This window comes from Octopus bimaculoides, chromosome 2, assembly GCF_001194135.2.
Source record: "Octopus bimaculoides isolate UCB-OBI-ISO-001 chromosome 2, ASM119413v2, whole genome shotgun sequence".
NCBI classification, from domain to species: Eukaryota; Metazoa; Mollusca; class Cephalopoda; order Octopoda; family Octopodidae; genus Octopus; species Octopus bimaculoides.
Window position 1 is genome coordinate 185,256,600 of NC_068982.1, and position 19,007 is coordinate 185,275,606.

General features: G+C 37.1%; 2 protein-coding genes across 3 annotated transcripts in view; both read right to left on the minus strand.

Annotated features, from left to right (window-relative positions):
- Nucleotides 1–19,007, minus strand: part of LOC106875380 (acetyl-CoA acetyltransferase A, mitochondrial) — a 73,112-nt gene that overhangs the window by 44,748 nt on the left and 9,357 nt on the right. The gene's annotated exons all lie outside the window — the stretch shown is intronic.
- Nucleotides 13,767–18,262, minus strand: LOC106875381 (transmembrane protein 165). The gene has a single exon (XM_014923485.2). The coding sequence runs from the start codon at nucleotides 18,031–18,033 to the stop codon at nucleotides 17,125–17,127; it is 909 nt and encodes a 302-aa protein (XP_014778971.1). The 5' UTR covers nucleotides 18,034–18,262; the 3' UTR covers nucleotides 13,767–17,124.

Sequence of the window (19,007 nt, forward strand, 5' to 3'; positions counted from 1 at the left end):
TATTTCTCCTGCAGCTGCCTTATCAGAAATATAGCATCAGTCGTGCTTCTCCCTGGCACAAAACCAAACTGCATCTCATCTAGACTAACTCTCTCCCTAATTAGTTGGGCAATGATTCTCTCTGTAACTTTCACCACCTGATCCAATAATTTGATACCCTTGTAATTATTTCTATCTAAGGCATCACCTTTACCTTTGTAGTAGTTGACTATGGTACCACTACACCAGTCATTGGGTATGACTCCTTCATGAACTACCTGATTTACAATATGGGTGACTAAACCATAACCCACACCACCAGATATCTTAAGCATCTCAGCGGTGATTCCTGATGGGCCGGGGGCTTTCCCTGTCTTCATATTCTTAATTGCTTTATCTACCAAGATACTGTGGATTCGGGTAGCTGGTTCTCCTCCTCCTCCTATTCATTCTCCTTTTTCAGCAGTCTTTCATAATGGCATTTCAAAGCTTCTTTCTTTGCAGAATCATTAAATACAAGTGCACTATCATCCATGAAGACACATTTCTCTCCTATGACATAACAATTTTCTCTCACACACTGTCTTGCAATTCAAAACACTTCAGTTCTTTGGTCCTCACACTGCTGAACATAGGCAAATTTCTTTTTTTCTGCTTCTCCCTTGGTTAGATATACCTGTCTCCTAGCTCCCCTTCTGACTATCTGATACAGTTCCCTGCTACCCCCACTCTTCCAGGCCTATTTCTTTTCTCTAATGGCCCTGTCTACAGCATTGTTCCAGCACCATGTTACACTAGGTCTGGATGGGATTTTGCACCAATGCAGATTTGGTCTGTGGCACTCAGCAGGAATTCCCAGTTGCCCTCTATGTCACAATTCTCTAGATCCTCCTCCCTCTCATCAAATTTCTCAGTTAGGATGTCCCCAAATCTGCATTACAGAACTCCAGTAGCCTTGTTCCCTCTTCGTTTCAGGAACCAATTCTATGGCCCCTATGGAAGATACCAGGCTGCTGTCTGACATGCCCATACAAATCCTCAGCCATGAAGACAAGATCATAGTCACTCATCTTTGAGGTAGCCTGCAGAAGACTATCATAAAAGTGGTCCTTCTGTTCATTTGGTAGGCCCGCTTCTGGGGCATAGGCAGATATAATTGTTGCAATGCTATTCTGCAGGACTAGCCTAAGCTTAAGCACTTTATTGTACACTCTGACTACCTCTATGACCTTATCCACCCATTTCTCTGCAAGAAGTATGCCCACACCACGTACCTTGTCACTGTCACCTTCCCAGAAGATTTTATACTTATGTGCCTTGCCTGTGAGGAACCTGGCTGATGCAACATACATCAACTCTTGGATGCAACACATATCAACACACCTCTGTTCAAGCATCTCAACAATCTTGCCTTCATTCAAGCATTGGAGAGATAAATATAAGTTTCAAATTTTGGTATAGAGCCAGCAATTCTGGGGGAGGGGTTAAGTTGACCTTGGTGGAATTTGAACTCAAAACATAAACATGGATGAAATGCTGTAAAATATGACTAAGTTGCTAGAACAACTACATTGTTAGAAATAAGAACTAAACAGTTCTTATGCTGTTGTTTAAAGCACATAATTGTATACATGTGTACTAACAGGAACTGTAATCGCCCAAAAATACTGGTCGTGAATTCCCTATACTGATTGGTCAGTTTCAGGTATTGATCAATATAGGGAATTCTTGACCAGTGTTTTTGGGTGATTACAGTCCCTGTCAGTACATATGTATACAATTAGCCTGGCATGCTAACAATTCTGCTAACATTAATGTAGAGATCATCATCATCATCGTTTAACGTCCGCTTTCCATGCTAGCATGGGTTGGACGACTTGACTGAGGACTGGTAAAACCGGATGGCAACACCAGGCTCCAATCTAAATTTGGCAGAGTTTCTACCAAATAAATATTAGAAACATTAGTGGATTGTTGGACCATGCAAAGTAGTGGTGGCAATTGTTGGACTATACATAGTCTTGGACTGTGGTTGATGTTGGCTGTTGGACTGTGCACTGAAGTACAGTGACCTCTATTTGCAAACCCATGCAATTGCACTCACTATTTCTTGTGCACTAAATAATACAAAATGTGAGTTTGTTATCACATTTCTCCATTACTGACACCCACACCCATATGGTGGCACCAACCATCCACTCTCCCTTCACCTACATTAACATACAAGTTTGCCGTTGCCTGACTGGCCTTCGTAGGATTTTCGAACGAGATCGTTGCCAGTGCCCCTGGACTGGCTCTTGTGTGGGTGGCACATAAAATACACCATTTTGAGCGAGGCCGTTGCCAGTACAGTGTGACTGGCCTTTGTGCGGGTGACACGTAAAAGCACCCACTACACTCTTGGAGTGGTTGGCGTTAGGAAGGGTATCCAGCTGTAGAAACTCTGCCAAATCAGATTGGAGCCTGGTGTTGCCATCCGGTTTCACCAGTCCTCAGTCAAATCGTCCAACCCATGCTAGCATGGAAAGCAGACGTTAAACGATGATGATGATGATGACTGCTCATTACATTTCTCATTTGAAAATGAACTTCTCATATGAAGGGCCAGGTGTGAGACATTAGATTTCTGGTCTGATAGTCTGAGAGAAAAATCCATAAAATGCATGCATAGTGAGACTTAATTTCTATATCCTTAGAATCAAATACATACATATATGTGTATGTGTGTATAATTATCACTAAATATGTCTAGGGTGTTAGGACACCTACATTGCTAGAAATAAGAGCTTAAAAGCTCTAATGCTGTAGATAAAGCACATAATTGTATACATATGTACTGACAGGGAATGTAATCACCCAAAAACACTGGTCAAGAATTCCCTATATTGATCAATCAGTTCTGGCTAATTCTGTAGCCTCATCGATACCTGAAACTGACCAATCAGTATAGGGAATTCCTGACCAGTGTTTTTGGGCGATTACAGTTCCTGTTAGTACACATGTGTACAATTATGTGCTTTAAACAACAGCATAAGAACAGTTTAGCTCTTATTTCTAGCAATGTAGTTGTTCTAGCACCTTAGTCATATTTAGTGACAATTATAGTTTTCCTTTTGGGTAACACATTGCACACGTGTCTATATATTTATATATACTGTTCAAACATATATATTATTTGAACTTGAAAGTAAATATTGTAAAGATTGTATCACTGTAACAACAGCAGTAACAACAACAATGATGGCAGGGTGGGGTGGGACAATAACAATATAACAGTAGCAGCTAACAGTAGTAACAAATGAATCGATGGTAAGTCTTTAGACTTTATCCAGGTGTGATGATTTAGTTAGATTAGAAAACTAAGATATGTTCAACCTTTCACCATTGATACAAATACCCATTTACCTGTCCACTTGGCAGTCAAATAATGTCCACTTATCAATGAAACTAGAAACTAGCCGGTTCCTTTATAGCCTACATGTATATACTTGTCACCACTCCAAATTATGTTGGCTGTATTGTCTAAAAATAATTTAACTGATTCCTTGTTTATTTTTTTGAATTTTAAGGAAACTTCAGTAACCGCTTGACCTGCAAGAAATAGCAACCAAATTTCTTCAAATTATACACTTCCATCTAAGAAAAGAACACATTAAATAATATAGTCCAGAGGTCACCATTCATAGGAACAAGATAAGATAGTCACAATTGGATTGCTTTTGATCAAAAGTTTACTCATTGACAGTTGATTTGGGATTATACAACAATTGTGAACAGGAATAATCTCTGTTGCTTGTAGTTTTTTTAATTCGCTACATTTTTATGTCCTGTGCTGAGTAGGAAAATACTTAAAAGTGACTTTCATTGTCCTCGTTTTGCTAAGAGATGATTGTTACAAGTGACAATCAGGTTAGCTTATGACATCATCATATTTAATTGCCATAAATCTTATCAAATTCAGAGTAAAAAACTTGTAGACATAAGTAATTTTTTCCATTATTAAGCATGTTTGGAACTGAATAAAATGTCCTCATATAAAAATATGAAGGGAGGTTTTAATCTAAATATGAATATTTAAAAAGATTCCATATTTCGAGAATTTGAGGTGATGGTCACAGGTAGGTTGGTATGAAAATGATAAAAGAAAGGACACATTGGCATTGAATAATAATATAGACCTAGATACACAATGTCTGAAAATTAGATGGGATGGTCACGATTGGAATACTTTTGGTTATAGGTGTGCTTGATCAAGGCTTGCCTGAACCTAAACACCGATAAGTTGGGTAATGTAGCTGTAGATATGCTATGTCAAAAAAAAAACCCCAAAAAACCCAAAAAGGATGCACTATTGGAATGATTTTTTAATATGGGAGTTAGCTAAACCAGGATTGACCTGGAGCCAAACAACAGCCACATGAAGGCTGAACTTCCTAATTTTCTCCCTCCTTTAGAATAAAAAAATAAATTTTACAAGTGAGGAATTGGTCCAATGCATCACATTGCAGTTGTTCAGCATGGTTTTGGATTCATATTCTACTGGATTCCAGTTTGACTATCATTGGTAAAATACCAGTATTATCACAAAATTGACTCTACACTAGTCTTAAAGTATTTCTAGTAGTAGTGCTGGATTAAATATGTCAAAGCAGTGAACCTCAAACTTATTCTGTTGTGGTAAACCCATTACCTCCCATAACTCTATTAACTGGAATTTTTTATGAAACTTTGATTTCTAGCATAAAACAGCCTTAGAAACACACTGGAATGATCAAAATAACATTTTAAATAGAAATAAGCGAGATATTGGGTGAAAAATTAGCAAACCTCATTTGAATATCAGAGAAATATACCTAGTAGATATAGCAAAAAGGTTAGATATGTGTAAATATTGACAGATAATTAAGAAATTTGTAATTTTTAAGTGATCTCATATGAGATCACTGGTAGGTAATGGGTTAAACAGTTTAATATGGGTGGGAGGGAAGTCATAGAGTGAGAATATGTTAAACAAAATCTTAATTCTTCCATCCTCTGTTTTAAATCACAGACATTTTTCTATTAAACACTTGCAATAACATTACAATCCTAGCACCACTTCCCACCAACAACATTAATCTATAATCCAGGTTAAACATTAACAATGATAATATCAGCGAACCATTCTGCTTTAATAAACTCCTGTGGGAGCTTCAAATTTCAACCTTGTTTCCTGTGTTGAATAACTAATCCCTCGGCAATTGTTCAGATTCCTCTGAGTAAGTTTACAAACTTCCAAACCTATGTCACATAACTGTCCAGGAAATACTAGGAACAAGTAAAATAGAGATTTCTTACATAGGCAGAAGAAGTTTACTACACAAAAATATGGTTCTGGATTCAGTCCCATAATATGACACCTTTGCGAAAGTGTCTTCTATCATGGCCTCACATCGAATTGTAAATTACTTTTATTCCCTTACTTCTTTCAGTCATTTAACAGCAGCCATGCTGGAGCACCGCCGTAAAGGGTTTTTAGTTGAAGAAATCAACCCCTGAACTTATCTCTTGTAAGCTTAGTACTTATTCCATCAGTCTATTTTGCTGAACTGCTAAGTTACAGGGATGTAAACATACCAACATCAGTTGTCAAGTGATAGTAGGGGGACAAACACAAGATCACACACACATAAATATAAACGGGATGTTAGGGTTCATGGAGGAAATGTTTGGTGAGATGAGGTTCTAGAGAAGACTCACCCACATCAGCAAAACCGACTGCTAGAAGTGTTGTGTCCCACCTGCACATAACAATAAACATTTTACACACCCTACCCCAAGAAACCGAACTACATCTCCTCTTCATACATTATGACTGTCTCCCTCTCCCATTCGCTGCCCTCACTGCATAGCTATTTTCCTCCACCCCATCTTTATACCCAGGTTTTTGCCAGTCACTGCAATTCCCACTCCCTTCTCATGCCTTCTCGGCAATACCTGACTGCATATATTATGACCTCCGTACCTTGAGGGCATGCCCTGACAATTGCCACCACTTATCTCTCTCTTCCTTACCCTACCATCACATCCATGCTCTGATCCTTATTACTTGTGAGTATACCCTGGTACTTCACTATCTCTCTCCTGCTCTTTCTTACACTTTTGCTGTTTCCCCCCACCTCTCTCTCTCTCTTTCCTTTGCTCTTCCTTCTAGCTGGGTAGCCATGTATCTCCTCTACAGCAGCACACCTATATCTGCCCTCATTCTCGATCACTCTCTCTCCTCTTACTTTTCCCTCTGACTAGGTAACCAAGTATCTCCTATACATCAGCACACCTGTTTATCCTCTTTCTTGTACCTTTCCTCCCCTCTCTCACCAGGTACCCATGTACTTCCTCTACAGCAAGACATCTGTTTCTGCCAATCTGTTCCTCTGACATACTCTAACCTTTCATCATCTGACACAAGATCCCCTCCTCCAATGCCCTTACCCCTCTCAAAATTCCTTGTCTTCCAAGTAATTGGTAACCCTGCCAGTGCTGGTGCCTTGTAAAAAGCATCCAGTCCACACTGTAAAGTGGTTGGCATTTGGAAAGGCATCCAGCTGTAAAAATCATGCCAAAACTAACCTTGCCTGTGCTAGTGCCACATAAAAAGCACTGAGTCCACTCAGGAAGGGCATTCATCCGTAAAAACCCTGCCAAAACAGACACAGTAGCCTGGGGTAGTCTTCTACCTGGCTGGCTCCTGTCAACCATTCTATCCATGCATGCATGGAAGATGGACATTAAATGATGATGATGATATGATGGGCTCCTTTCAGTTTCTGTCTACTAAATCCACTTACAATGCTTTGGCTGGCCTGAGGCTATAATAGAAGACACTGCTAAATTCATTGTCTTTTTACCCTTTGGTTACCATATTTCTGTTATTATCTTTATCGTTATTAAACTGGTGTCTGGGACATAAAACTTTACATCAAAATTTCATTTGTGTTACTTAACTGAAACCATTAAATTTGTGTCACAGAACCATGGGCAGTTTCAGGTGGGTTGATATCAAAGGAGTTAAGAAACTAATTAGCTCTTCCACAATGTAATTGCTTCAGTTTCAACACAGTCTTAATTAGGTCACTCACTAGAGAAGTACAACTTCAAAATAAATATATATCACCAACATTTTGACATTCGTTTTTTTCCAATGCTAGCATGGGTTAGATGATACTTATTGAGGCAGATTTCTGATGACTGGATGCTCATCCTATCACCAAACCCCACTTATTTTTCATTCTACATCATCACATGTTCACTGAACTATGGGATATTTATTCACTGGAGAAAGCAAAAAATGTTGGGTTTTTGTACAGTCCCTGTCTACCAATTACATTCACAAGACTTGGTCACACTGAGGCTACATAGTAGGAAGTAGTAAGTAGACTCTAATGGAAACTTGTAACCAATGGCACAACTGTTTAGAAAATGAGACAAAATAAGGTCAGGTATTTGGAGGTAAGGGTATATTTGTCTAGGGCCGTAACAATACTATCAAACCTCTTAGAGACAGAAGAGATAAAATGACCAAATAATTACAATTGTACTAAACTAGGATTCCATCAGTTTGTGAGATAGCATCTATGTAATCAGAGCAATTCATCCATCAGTTCAAAATCTCAATAAACTACCAAGCTAACTAGATTTAAAACAGAGACCAAGGCAAATAGGTAGAGGAACTTCTAAGTAATCTCTCAAATTAATTCAATGTACCAGCTAAATCTCCTTCAGTAAATATTTATGAAATAACTTGCACCACTGACTTTAGCAGTTAAACTTACTCACAAAATTCTTCTTTGAAATATAACTAGCCTAGATGACACTGACAGAGCATGTCTGCATCCACTTGATTTACTAAAAGTAGCAGCTAAATTCCTTTGAATAGACACTTATCAATCTTAAAAATAAGAACCATATGAGCCAAGGAGGAAGTTTCTGAGTACATTACTTAGACAATGGAACAATCAAATCTTTAGCAACTAAAATTTTAGCATCTTGCACATCATTGCTTTCATATCAATGTTTATTTTCTTATGTTACACATCAGTTGGGCAGGTCAGTCACCCTGCATATTACTAGACAGCCCCTCATCAGTGAGGTTCAACATCCTGTGAGAGAACGACACCACTTCCTACCATTGCTAACATGCATTGTTTATGTGAGCATATAACAAAAAAGTGACGGAATCTTCATGTGGTTACATAATCTGTTAGAAGTAACAATCAAATCCCCTTGAATCATACCTTAATGTCATAAAAAAAAACAAAAAAACACACACACACAGAAGATAATGTAATTTTAGGTAAACTATATCTGAATAAACAATGTTGTGAGTCATGAATGGAGGACCTTTGATCAGGTCTATATCAAATAGGAATAGAGCTAGGGCTAACCCTTTAGCATTCAGATCAGTCTATCAAATGTAATACTTATTGTTTTGAATTAATCATATATTATCATGAAGTTTAGAGATTTCGATGATGTGATGGTATATTTTTAGAATGACATTGATGGGTAGGTGTGAAAGGCCAGGTCTGGTTGGTTTGAACATAAATCAGGTAGAATATTTTGGCTAGATATGACCAGTTTAAATGCTAAAGGGTGAAACAACAACCACCATCACCAACTTATTACATGACTAAACTATCTTTAAAATGGACACTACATATATCTTAAACTCTAAATCAATAAAGGTGAATTGAATGCTGGTCAAATGTTGAAACCCCACTCATTAAAAAACCCCAGATATTACATGTCTAAACATATGAAGTAGAGGTGACTAAATATAAACAACAACAACAACAAATACTCACACTCTCTGTCATAGTTCAAAGTTCATACATACATCATCATCATCATCATCGTTTAACGCCCGCTTTCCATGCTGGTATGGGTTGGACGATTTGACTGAGGACTGGCAAGCCAGAAGGCTGCACCAGGCTCCAATCTGATCTGGCAGTGTTTCTACAGCTGGATGCCCTTCCTAACGCCAACCACTCCGAGAGTGTAGTCGGTGCCTTTACATGCCACCGGCACGAGGGCCAGTCACACGGTACTGGCAACGGCCACGCTCAAAAGGTGTTTTTTACGTGCCACCTGCACAGGAGCCAGTCCAGCGGCACTGACAACGACCTCGCTCGAATGATTTTCTAACGTGTCACCAGCACAAGTGCTAGAAGGCAATGCTGGTAATGGTTAAGCTCTAATGGTGCTATTTACGGGCCACTAGCACGGAAGCCAGACAGCTGCTCTGGCAATGAACACGCTCGACAGTGCTGTTAGTGTTCCACTGGCACGGTGACCAGTCATCAAGTATTTCAATATATCATATATACAGAGTGTGAGAGGTATCCAAGGACATAATTGGTAATTTACTAAAACAACTGTAATCTAACAAAAACCAAATGCATTTTAATAAAAATCTGCACACATGTTCTCGATAAGCTTTCTAAGATTTTCTATAAATTCACCTTCAGCTTTGATGATTTTTAGTGTAAGAGTAGAATCTTCGACATGCTTGCACAAAATGGTCTTTATTCATTTTGGACATCACCTGGACAATGGTGACCTTCAGTGTAGCTGTGGTACTGGAGGTTGTCAATTAGTCTCCCTTTCAACCACATTGCGAACGTAGAAGTTATTGAGATTTAAATCAGGCAAGTTTGGAGACCACAAATTTAGTATTACGTTTGTAAAGATTGTCCGACTCCTATTTTTGGGTTATATAGGCTTTGTAAGAAGGTGCTGTCGTATTGAAACACATATGGCCTTTCCTTGCTTACTTCATCTATCCAGGGATTAACAACTGTCTTCAGTACCTCAATGTATCCATCAGCATGAATTCTAAAACCTTGTGGAAAGATGTGAGGTGACGTGACCTTCATTAATCACCATTCCTAAAATCATCACAGTTGCTGGTAACTTAGTGTGAATCACTGTGGGGACATCAGAAGGATCTGCACACAACCATCTGTCTGATAGTTTACTCCGACACCTAAAATTCTCTCGTGGTGGCCCTCAAATGATTCAAGATCATCATTATAATGTTTTGAACCAGTTAGATGAATCGTGGTGTCCTTATAGTGTCTGAACATTCAGCATTATTTTTCCTCTTTGATAGAGTGGAAATACTCCCACTACAAGCTTCCATGTCTATCCAAAATTTGGGTATAAAAAAAAATCTTTTGTAACATTTAGAAAGTTGGCAATTTCTGTATCACTGCTGGTATTGCTGATGTGTCCTATTCATACAACAATTGCATGTCTCTTCATCTCATGAATTAGCATTTTATCTGACATGGGGATCTGAAAGAAATAAAACTTTTTAGTTAATGTTTACAAGTACACCAGCACGAAAAAAATCGACCTTTTTTTATCATTTTTTGAAATATTTTCAGTGGATTCCTATGTTTTCGATGACGGAGATTCTTAATATGCCAAAAACCATGTTTTCAAAATTTTCAATTCCCCCTCCCCACCCTAAAATTTTAAAATTTTAACTTTTTTTAGAATTTTTTTTTCAATCTATGTGGAAAAATATGGAGATTAAGAATATGGAAAAAAAATAATTAAAATCAAATTTTCTTTGAGGAAACTCCAAAATTGATTCATAACATCCCTTGCCACCCCATTCCGTTGTCTAAAAGTGAAAATGAACAGCTTGTGTGTTTATGTGTGCACGTGTGAATGAACTGAGAAAATACACTGAAATATGTTTTACATACCTGCCGTATATGTTGGTTTTGCTTTTTCGCTTTAAAGGTGAACGGTCCTGATAGAAGCAAACATGATATTCAATATGTTTTGTTCTTCATTCAGAAAGAATAAAAACTTCATGTGACTTCATTCATGTGTATCCCCACCCACAAAAAAAAAAGTTTGTATATTCGGAATCTACATGATATAACATATATTCGTAGAAAATTTCATTAAAAAATATTCATTTTTCTGAAAGTTATGATCATCCAAAGTCGGTGGGACAGAAATCTGTAGTTATGCCTGGAATTTAAGTGCATGGTGTCCACAAAATTGACAATTGCTCCAGAGAAGGGAAGATAAGTTTTTGCAAATCAGATACTCCAGATCATTTCCAAGGGCACCATGAAAAGAAATCTGAAACATCTCCGTCAAAACGGAAAAATTCCAACTTCTTGGTGCTTCCTAACTCTGAAGTCGGCCTATATATGTATCTATGTGTATCTTTGTGTTTGACACCCTGTCACCGCTTATAACCGCTGTTGCTGAACATTATTTACAATGGAGAGATAGGTATCCTCATTGTGTTTGTTGTTATCACAACGTTTCACCTGATGTACTCTCCAGCCTTCATCCTGTATTCTGGTGGAATTTTGAACCCAACCCTTTATTTGACTAATGTTGCGGTGCGGTTTGGCAAAAAAACAAAACAATAGAATAAGTACTAAGCTTCAAAAATAAGGGATCGTCTTGTTCAACTAAAGCCCTTCAAGGCGATGCTCCAGCATGGCCACAATCAAGTGACTGAAACAAGTAAAGGAGTAACTCCACAATGTCACCTTTCTATAGTCTGAGTATGGAGCTTGTTATTTGGATAAAAAAAAAATTCAGTGAATCACTGACCCACATAAAAAGACCCCGATTGAATATCAAACATGTTTCATGAAATTTTGATATGTTACTGGGCACAACTACAAATTTCTGCCCTCCACTAACTTTGGACGATCATAAGTTTCAGAAAAATGGATAATTGTTAGTGAAATCTTCTACGAATGTGTTATATCATGTAGATTCCGAATACGCAAAAATTTTTTTTTGGGGGGGGGGGGGAATTTCAGAAAATTCACTGGAGTCCACTTCAGTTCATCATAACTTTCAAGAAAATAGATATTTTTTAATGAAATTCTCTACAAATATACTTCAGATTATGTGGATTCCAAGGGCATGGGAATTTTTGGGGAAAATAATTGGGAGTTATTTTTGAGAACCGTTCCCCACTCGCGGGTGTTTCTGAACAAGTCCATGTTTGTAGAGAATTTCATTAAAAAATATCCATTTTCTTGAAATTTCTGAATCCCCACCACCAAAAAAAAAAAAAAGGCTGTATCCTTATGCCACATATTTTATGCCCTTTAGAAATAATTCCTGATAGACAAGGGGCTTTCACAGTCTTCATATTCTTAACTGCTACCAAGAAGAATGGTTGGACCCTCACTTATGTTCACATTAGGACAGCTCTCTCACATTTAGTAGCTTTTCATATTTGCAAGCTGTTCATTTTCACTTTTAAATAGCAGGATGAAGTGGCAAGGGGGTGTATGAATCAATTTTGGAGTTTCCTCATAGAAAATTTGAAATTAATTATTCTCTTTTTTTCCGTATTCTTAATTTCCATATTTTCCCATGTAGATTGAAAAAAAAAAAAAAAATCCGAAAAAAGTTAAAATTTAAAAATTTGGGGTAGCGAGGGGGAATTGAAAATTTCGAAAACATAGTTTTTGGTATATTCAGAATCTCTGTCATCGAAAACAAAAGGTCAATTTTTTTCACGCTGGTATACTTGTAAACATTAATCAACTTCTTAACTGGTTTGGAGAGAGTAACACACCAATCATTAAGTACCCTCAAATACCCCTTGCACCCTATATAGATCGTGTGAGTGTATTTATATGGTATAGGGCAGTGCTCCACAACTGGTACACCATGGTGTAACCTGAATATCATTTTTTCCCCCATGCTTTTTGTTATAGTTTTAGTTCAGGTGTACTGCTGAATTTTGAAAAGAATATAAGTATACTGAAAGTGAAAAAAAGGTTGCGGAGCACTGGTTTAGGGCTACATTTGAACAGAAACACCTTGCAGTGTTCACCAATTTAGTTACCTCCCTTTGCATCTCAACACATCACAAGGCCAGTCAGTGGATGGGTGGAACATGCAGTGCGGTCTGTGAATGCAGAGGACATACAATGTCAGTATGCACACATAACAGAATGTAACTTAAGAAAAAAATTGGATATAAGGCATCAGATGTAGTGTGCGAGAGACCGCTAGTATCATTATGTGATGCATACAGATGGGGAGACAGCTGATCTTTAACTGTGGAAGAGGTAGACCAAGGAAGACATGGTGAAGTATAATCTTCGGATGCCAAGTCTCACCGAGGCAATGACAAGTGACTGAGACCTTTGGCGATTTGTTGTGCCTTAGAAGACTCATCAAGCTGAATGAAATTGTAGTCATGGCCAGTGCTGGTGACATGCAAAAGGCATCCAGTACACTCTGTAAAGTGGCTGGTGTTGGAAGTAAGTTTGCAGCATAGAACCAAGGGAGGTGTCAGGCAGGTTGGTATCAAAAGCATTATTACAAGTATTTTGCTGAAAGGCACAATCTTATGTGTATGAATTCACAACCAAAGTGTTGACACACAGTATAAAACCTAATGAACATACGAAGACAAATGGCATGCTCTAGTATGGATGAAATTCCTATTTACTGTAGTAAAGGAAAGCAATCTAAGAGTTCTGGCCACTCTGAAATGTAAAGGATTAGGCCAGAGAAGGTTTGAAGTCCAGTAAGGAAACCTCTTTGGTGTTAGTGTTGTCACATTTTTCCTTTTCTTTTTTAAGCTATGCAATATAACTAGTAACACATGCAATATAACTAGTATAAAAATATATAATTTCATATCAACAATATCATAATCAGTGAACATCATTATCATTAGCAATTTAATTTTTAAACATGAACAGAAATATAAATACAGAGACAAAAGATACCCAGAATACTTTGTAAATGAATGAGATTTTTTTTTCTTTTTTTTACAAATGTTTATTTTACAATATATATATAAATATTGCTGCATAGTGAAGATGGTAGCAAGCTCTGGTATAGTGCGAGGGCAAGTAATGATGAATTTAGGGAACCTAGAAGCTGCCCACTGGTTGAGATCACTATTGCTTCAGAACATTTATACATATGAACATAGATGTAATAGGTTAGTTGTGAAATCAGAGTTAACTTGTCTACAATCAAAAACAATGAAAAATTTAATCTCTACAAATACTATCTTTTGATTATTATTATTATTATTATTATTACTTTAACTAAGCTGTATGGTTGGAAAGTTGTTGACAAAATAATTGTACAACACATTGGAATTAATACTATTTTAATTAAGACAGGAAGCTTTTGCAACATATACCTATTGAATTGTGAAACATAAAAATGACATCTTTCAAACTGAAAGCAGTAGACAAAAATATTCTTGGTCTAACTCTTCCTATCCAAAAACTCTCTCTCAGCCTACATTTCCCCTTTATCCACTAACCTGCAACAGTTTAACATGGACCCCACTCAGTCATTTTTCTCGAACCTAGTTAAACAGGCTCAAGAAAGATATTGGATATTACTCTTCCTTAAAACTAGCATGAGTGACTGGCTGCAGGTAACTTGGATGCCCTGTCTATCGGAGTAAAAAATGAGTGCAGATATCAAGTCAACAACATGCAAGAAGCTGCCTTAATGGATCTTCTCTACATGGTATAAATTTAATAAAATTATCTTGTGATCAGACTAATTTATCTAAGCCATAGCGAATTAAAATATTGGCTTTTTTCCTCTGGATCATTAGTCACTTCTGTTGATCAAGTATCAGATTTTTGGTGCCATAACCTTCCTACAGACATATGGCAAATAAAATACAAGATTCCAGGAGAAATGCTTAATACACACAATATAAACATGGTAGAGGAAGTATAAACAATTTGTTGAAACTTCAAAGAAATACAGAACTCGGTTAGTTTCACATATTTTATGATCACCGAATTAATTACCTTAGCGCACACAATTGAAGATCACGCAGGAACTAAACTTTCACTTCAGATTAACAATGTGCTTGCATTTTATGGTAAACCTTTTATCAAAACGGTCACAGCTTAGCACAGCAGAGGTCTACCATATAGAAATGACCCTAAACTGCTGCATCAGGTTCACCCAGTGAAAGTAAACACAGCTTGCCACAAAAAATGTGTACTATGTGAGAATAATCAACTTGTATATCCATGTGGGAATTACTTCAATAATATACAGACCAAAGACATGGAATAGTTACATACGCCTGGTATATCTAAAGTTTGTAAAGAAAATGTTCATTAACGACAAAAATAATTCTTGAAATGTTTGTGTAAGTGTAAACTTGAGTAACTCAAGATTGTCAGTCAAGCTTACAGTAAAAGAATTCTAGATTACTGTAGTCAACAATCAATTGTATAACACCATCATTATATTTGTATACAGTGAAGCAGTTGGGAATTCTATAACCCACAACGCTATCGTTCATAAAGCGCGAATGTGAGGTTACTGGCATGATACACACGCCTCAGACTGGGTTACGACTATTGCTACCTTGTTAACACATTAAATGCTACTTCCCACGTTATTTCAAAATCCACCACCACCACCAGCATTGACATCTGAGAAAAAAAAAACTTTGGATGTTATCATTTCATTATTATTCTAAAACAATAATTAATAAAAAGAAAAGTCAGTAGTAAAAAATAGCACTGAATAAACAAAACGTTTCCCTGAGTGTCTATCATTACGTGCAGACCACTAATGCAACCACTGACAAACCGACTCAATACCAGTGGTAGTAATAGTTGCGGGAGGGGGAATTGAGACAACGTGACAAGGTGTTTTTGTAACTGTAAATAGATGAACTAATTGGTATACATTGGTGACGAGGTGGGGTAATGCACCGAGCTTTGATTGACATCCCCTTATTCCAGGCCATTCGTCGGACTCGATACTAAACCCTAAAATAAACAGAGAACTAAATACACTGTATAGTTTTCATGAAATTAATTTATGGATGAATTTTTTTTTTTTCTTTTGATAGAAATATGAACAATTGTAAACTTCAAGCAAATACAAGTAGACGTGTGTAGATGTGTGAAAGTATGTTGTATATATGACACACCCACGTGTTAGTATGTTTGCAAGTAACATCCATTGTATTGAAAGGGTGGATAAAAAGAATATAAAAAGCGAGAGAAGAGTCAAAGAAAGCTATTTTCACACAAATATTAAATAAAACGTTAACATTTCTCCCAAATTATTGGGATGTGCCATTCGCTTTCAAAGACTTGTTTGGGTGTTAAGTAAACAAAGCTAAAAGACTATTCAAACTATATTCAATAAACACATCAGTTTCTCAACCAACGACAGACGTTCGAAACGAAGTCAAGCAACGTGACAAGGTAGAAATGACGTAAACACCAGCCCCATTAAGATTATTTACAACCGAAGTGGATTCAAAATATAACCTCCACTCATGGATTGCATCAGTTACGCTCGTACTTCAGAATTAGTATTGGAGAGAGGAAGTGCGAAAAACGCTGGAAGTACTTTTCTCTTCCTTGAAAATCATCAATATTAACGTGTACTTATTTCACAGCTTCACAAAAACCCATCTCCATACAGTGAATGTACAGATTTTAGTTTTGAAATTGAAACACTTCAAAAGTAAAATATATTTTCTACGTAAATGCGCAGACTTTCTTTCTGTTTGTAAATTCAAACGTACTTAATATATTATTCCCGACCATCTATCTGGCTGTAAGCAAGGTTATCAAGTTATAAAATCTCAACTTATTGTATACAAACAATAGTGTGTACAAACGTATGTGAATGGAAAATTTTCGTATTTATTATGCGTATATATTGGTGTACTGCTATTTTTGAATAGATATATTAATGTGTATGCACTGTAATTCTCTGGTTATTATTTGTGGTCCCACATTCTTCACATTATTCTGATGATAAAAAAAATCTCGAAATGGTATTGAGAGGTAATGGGTTATATGTAGTTACACTTGTTTCTTGTTAGTTTTCTTTATGTCTATAATTTTATAGATCTTTGATATGGAATATATTGGACATAAGTTTCATATGAAGAAACATTTTTTATAAATGATTTTGCTAAAAACAAACAAACAAACAAACAAAAGGAACATGACTAATAATGGCTAGTGATAATAAGGGTCAGTGAAATGTAATAGATGGTGTGAACCACACACACACACATACATACATACAAATATATACATAAATATACAGTGATATATCAATAACTATATATTATCACTCGGGACCTATAACCAAAGCAGAAAGGGCAAACATGATAAATACAACCCCTCCAACCAATGTGACAGTTCTTGTAGAAATCCTCTGTGCTATTATCCGGCCGCCAACCACAGCTAGTCCGGTACAAAGAGAGTGTCCTAAGACACCACCAATTATAACACCGTAAATATCCTCACGAGCCGCCAAAATAATCGTCGTCACCTGGGATCGATCCCCCCACTCAGCCAGAAAAGTCAGAGTCAAGGCTTGCAGAAATATTGTAGATATTAATCCGGTCAGCCATCGCCGGCCGGGAGTTCGAATTATGCCAGTCTCTACGTCCTGAGAGTAGCTGGCTTTCTGCATTTCATCCTCTCTCTTCTTCAGATCAGCTTGCACTTCTTCGTACTCCTCCTGGCCGTCGTCCGCAGACATTTCGTAACCGTCCTTCAGCATCTTCAGTCCGAATATAGCGAAGAGTAATGAAGAGATATAGAAGGTATATTTCCGAGGGATAATTGTAGTTGCAAAACCGAGAATAGCAGATAAAACAGTCATAAGTGCCAAAGCTGCCATAGCTCCCAAAAACACTGTCACCCGGGAATGTCGCATGGCCATTATAGCCGCAATGAAGAAGGTTTTATCTCCCAATTCGGACACTATAATGACCGATAGAGAAGCAATAAAGGCATGAATAAAGCCTAAATTAGTTGATCCTATCGCTTCGGTCTCTTTCTGTGTTCCATAGGGGCCTGTTTTGTCAACAGTGTGTGACACCCCCAGTTTGTGTTTGTTCGAGCCCAGTGGTCCTGCATCGTTCTTAATTCCTGGTTCTAATGGAATCGACTCTGCGTTAGATATGGCAACGAGCAAAGAGAGACCGAATGTAGATATCAAACACCATCTCAGCACCCACGAAACTGTCATAGCACGTTCTTTCGCCAGCGTTATTTCTGTAGACAGACACTTAAATCTGTTTTAGGAATAAAGAAGAGAAAGTGAATCAGAAGCGACAGTTATCAACTACGTCTGTCTCGAATTATGTCGACAGACTTACCGGAAGTTGACTTCATCTAATATAGAGCCAGCAGTTTTATTTTACGTATCGAAATAAACATTTCGTTGAGTAATATCATTACTTTTTAAAACTTAGTATATAGTGATAATGATAAAGAGATAATCATATTAATAATATAAAATAATATTAATGATAATCAAATATTTATACTAAATACTAGACCATAAAGCAACTACAAATATTACGGAATTCATTTCTAGCTCTGTGTATAAAAACCAGCAATAAATAATGACGATAACTAGAAGAATGGTAATAATTAACTGAATTAGTTAAATTACTTCTAGAATACCCTGAACCAATGTAGAGCAGTCATGAATAAAAGATAGCAGCTTTCTCTGCGGATAAAGTAATATACATAGACCGAAAGAAGAAAGGTGAACAAATGTCAGACAGAAAGGTGTGACGTGTCTATTCATGTGCGTACACATGTTTAGCGCCGCCAGCCCAATACAGATCGTGTAAAGCTATTACCAAATGTTTTCCAGACAAGACTATCTCATTTTTTTTTTTTATTATTCTTAGTTTAGTGTGCTCCATGCAACATTATCCAATATGTCCTTTTTCAAGACGGCAGGGCGTGAGCTGAAGAAAATTTTGCTGTTATTTCTAGCAGGTCTATCGACCACGTACAGGTTTTTTTTTTTTTTTGTAACGTGTAAGTTATACATTACGGAAGGTTGCTGTAGTCGTTCCCAAGTCAATCTTATTCACCAGACATGATCAAAGATATTCCGGTCATGACCATCTCGTCTTTTTTTTTTTTTGTCAAGGGCCAATTTGATAAATTATCTTTTGTATCTTTTACTTATTTCAGTCACTGGAC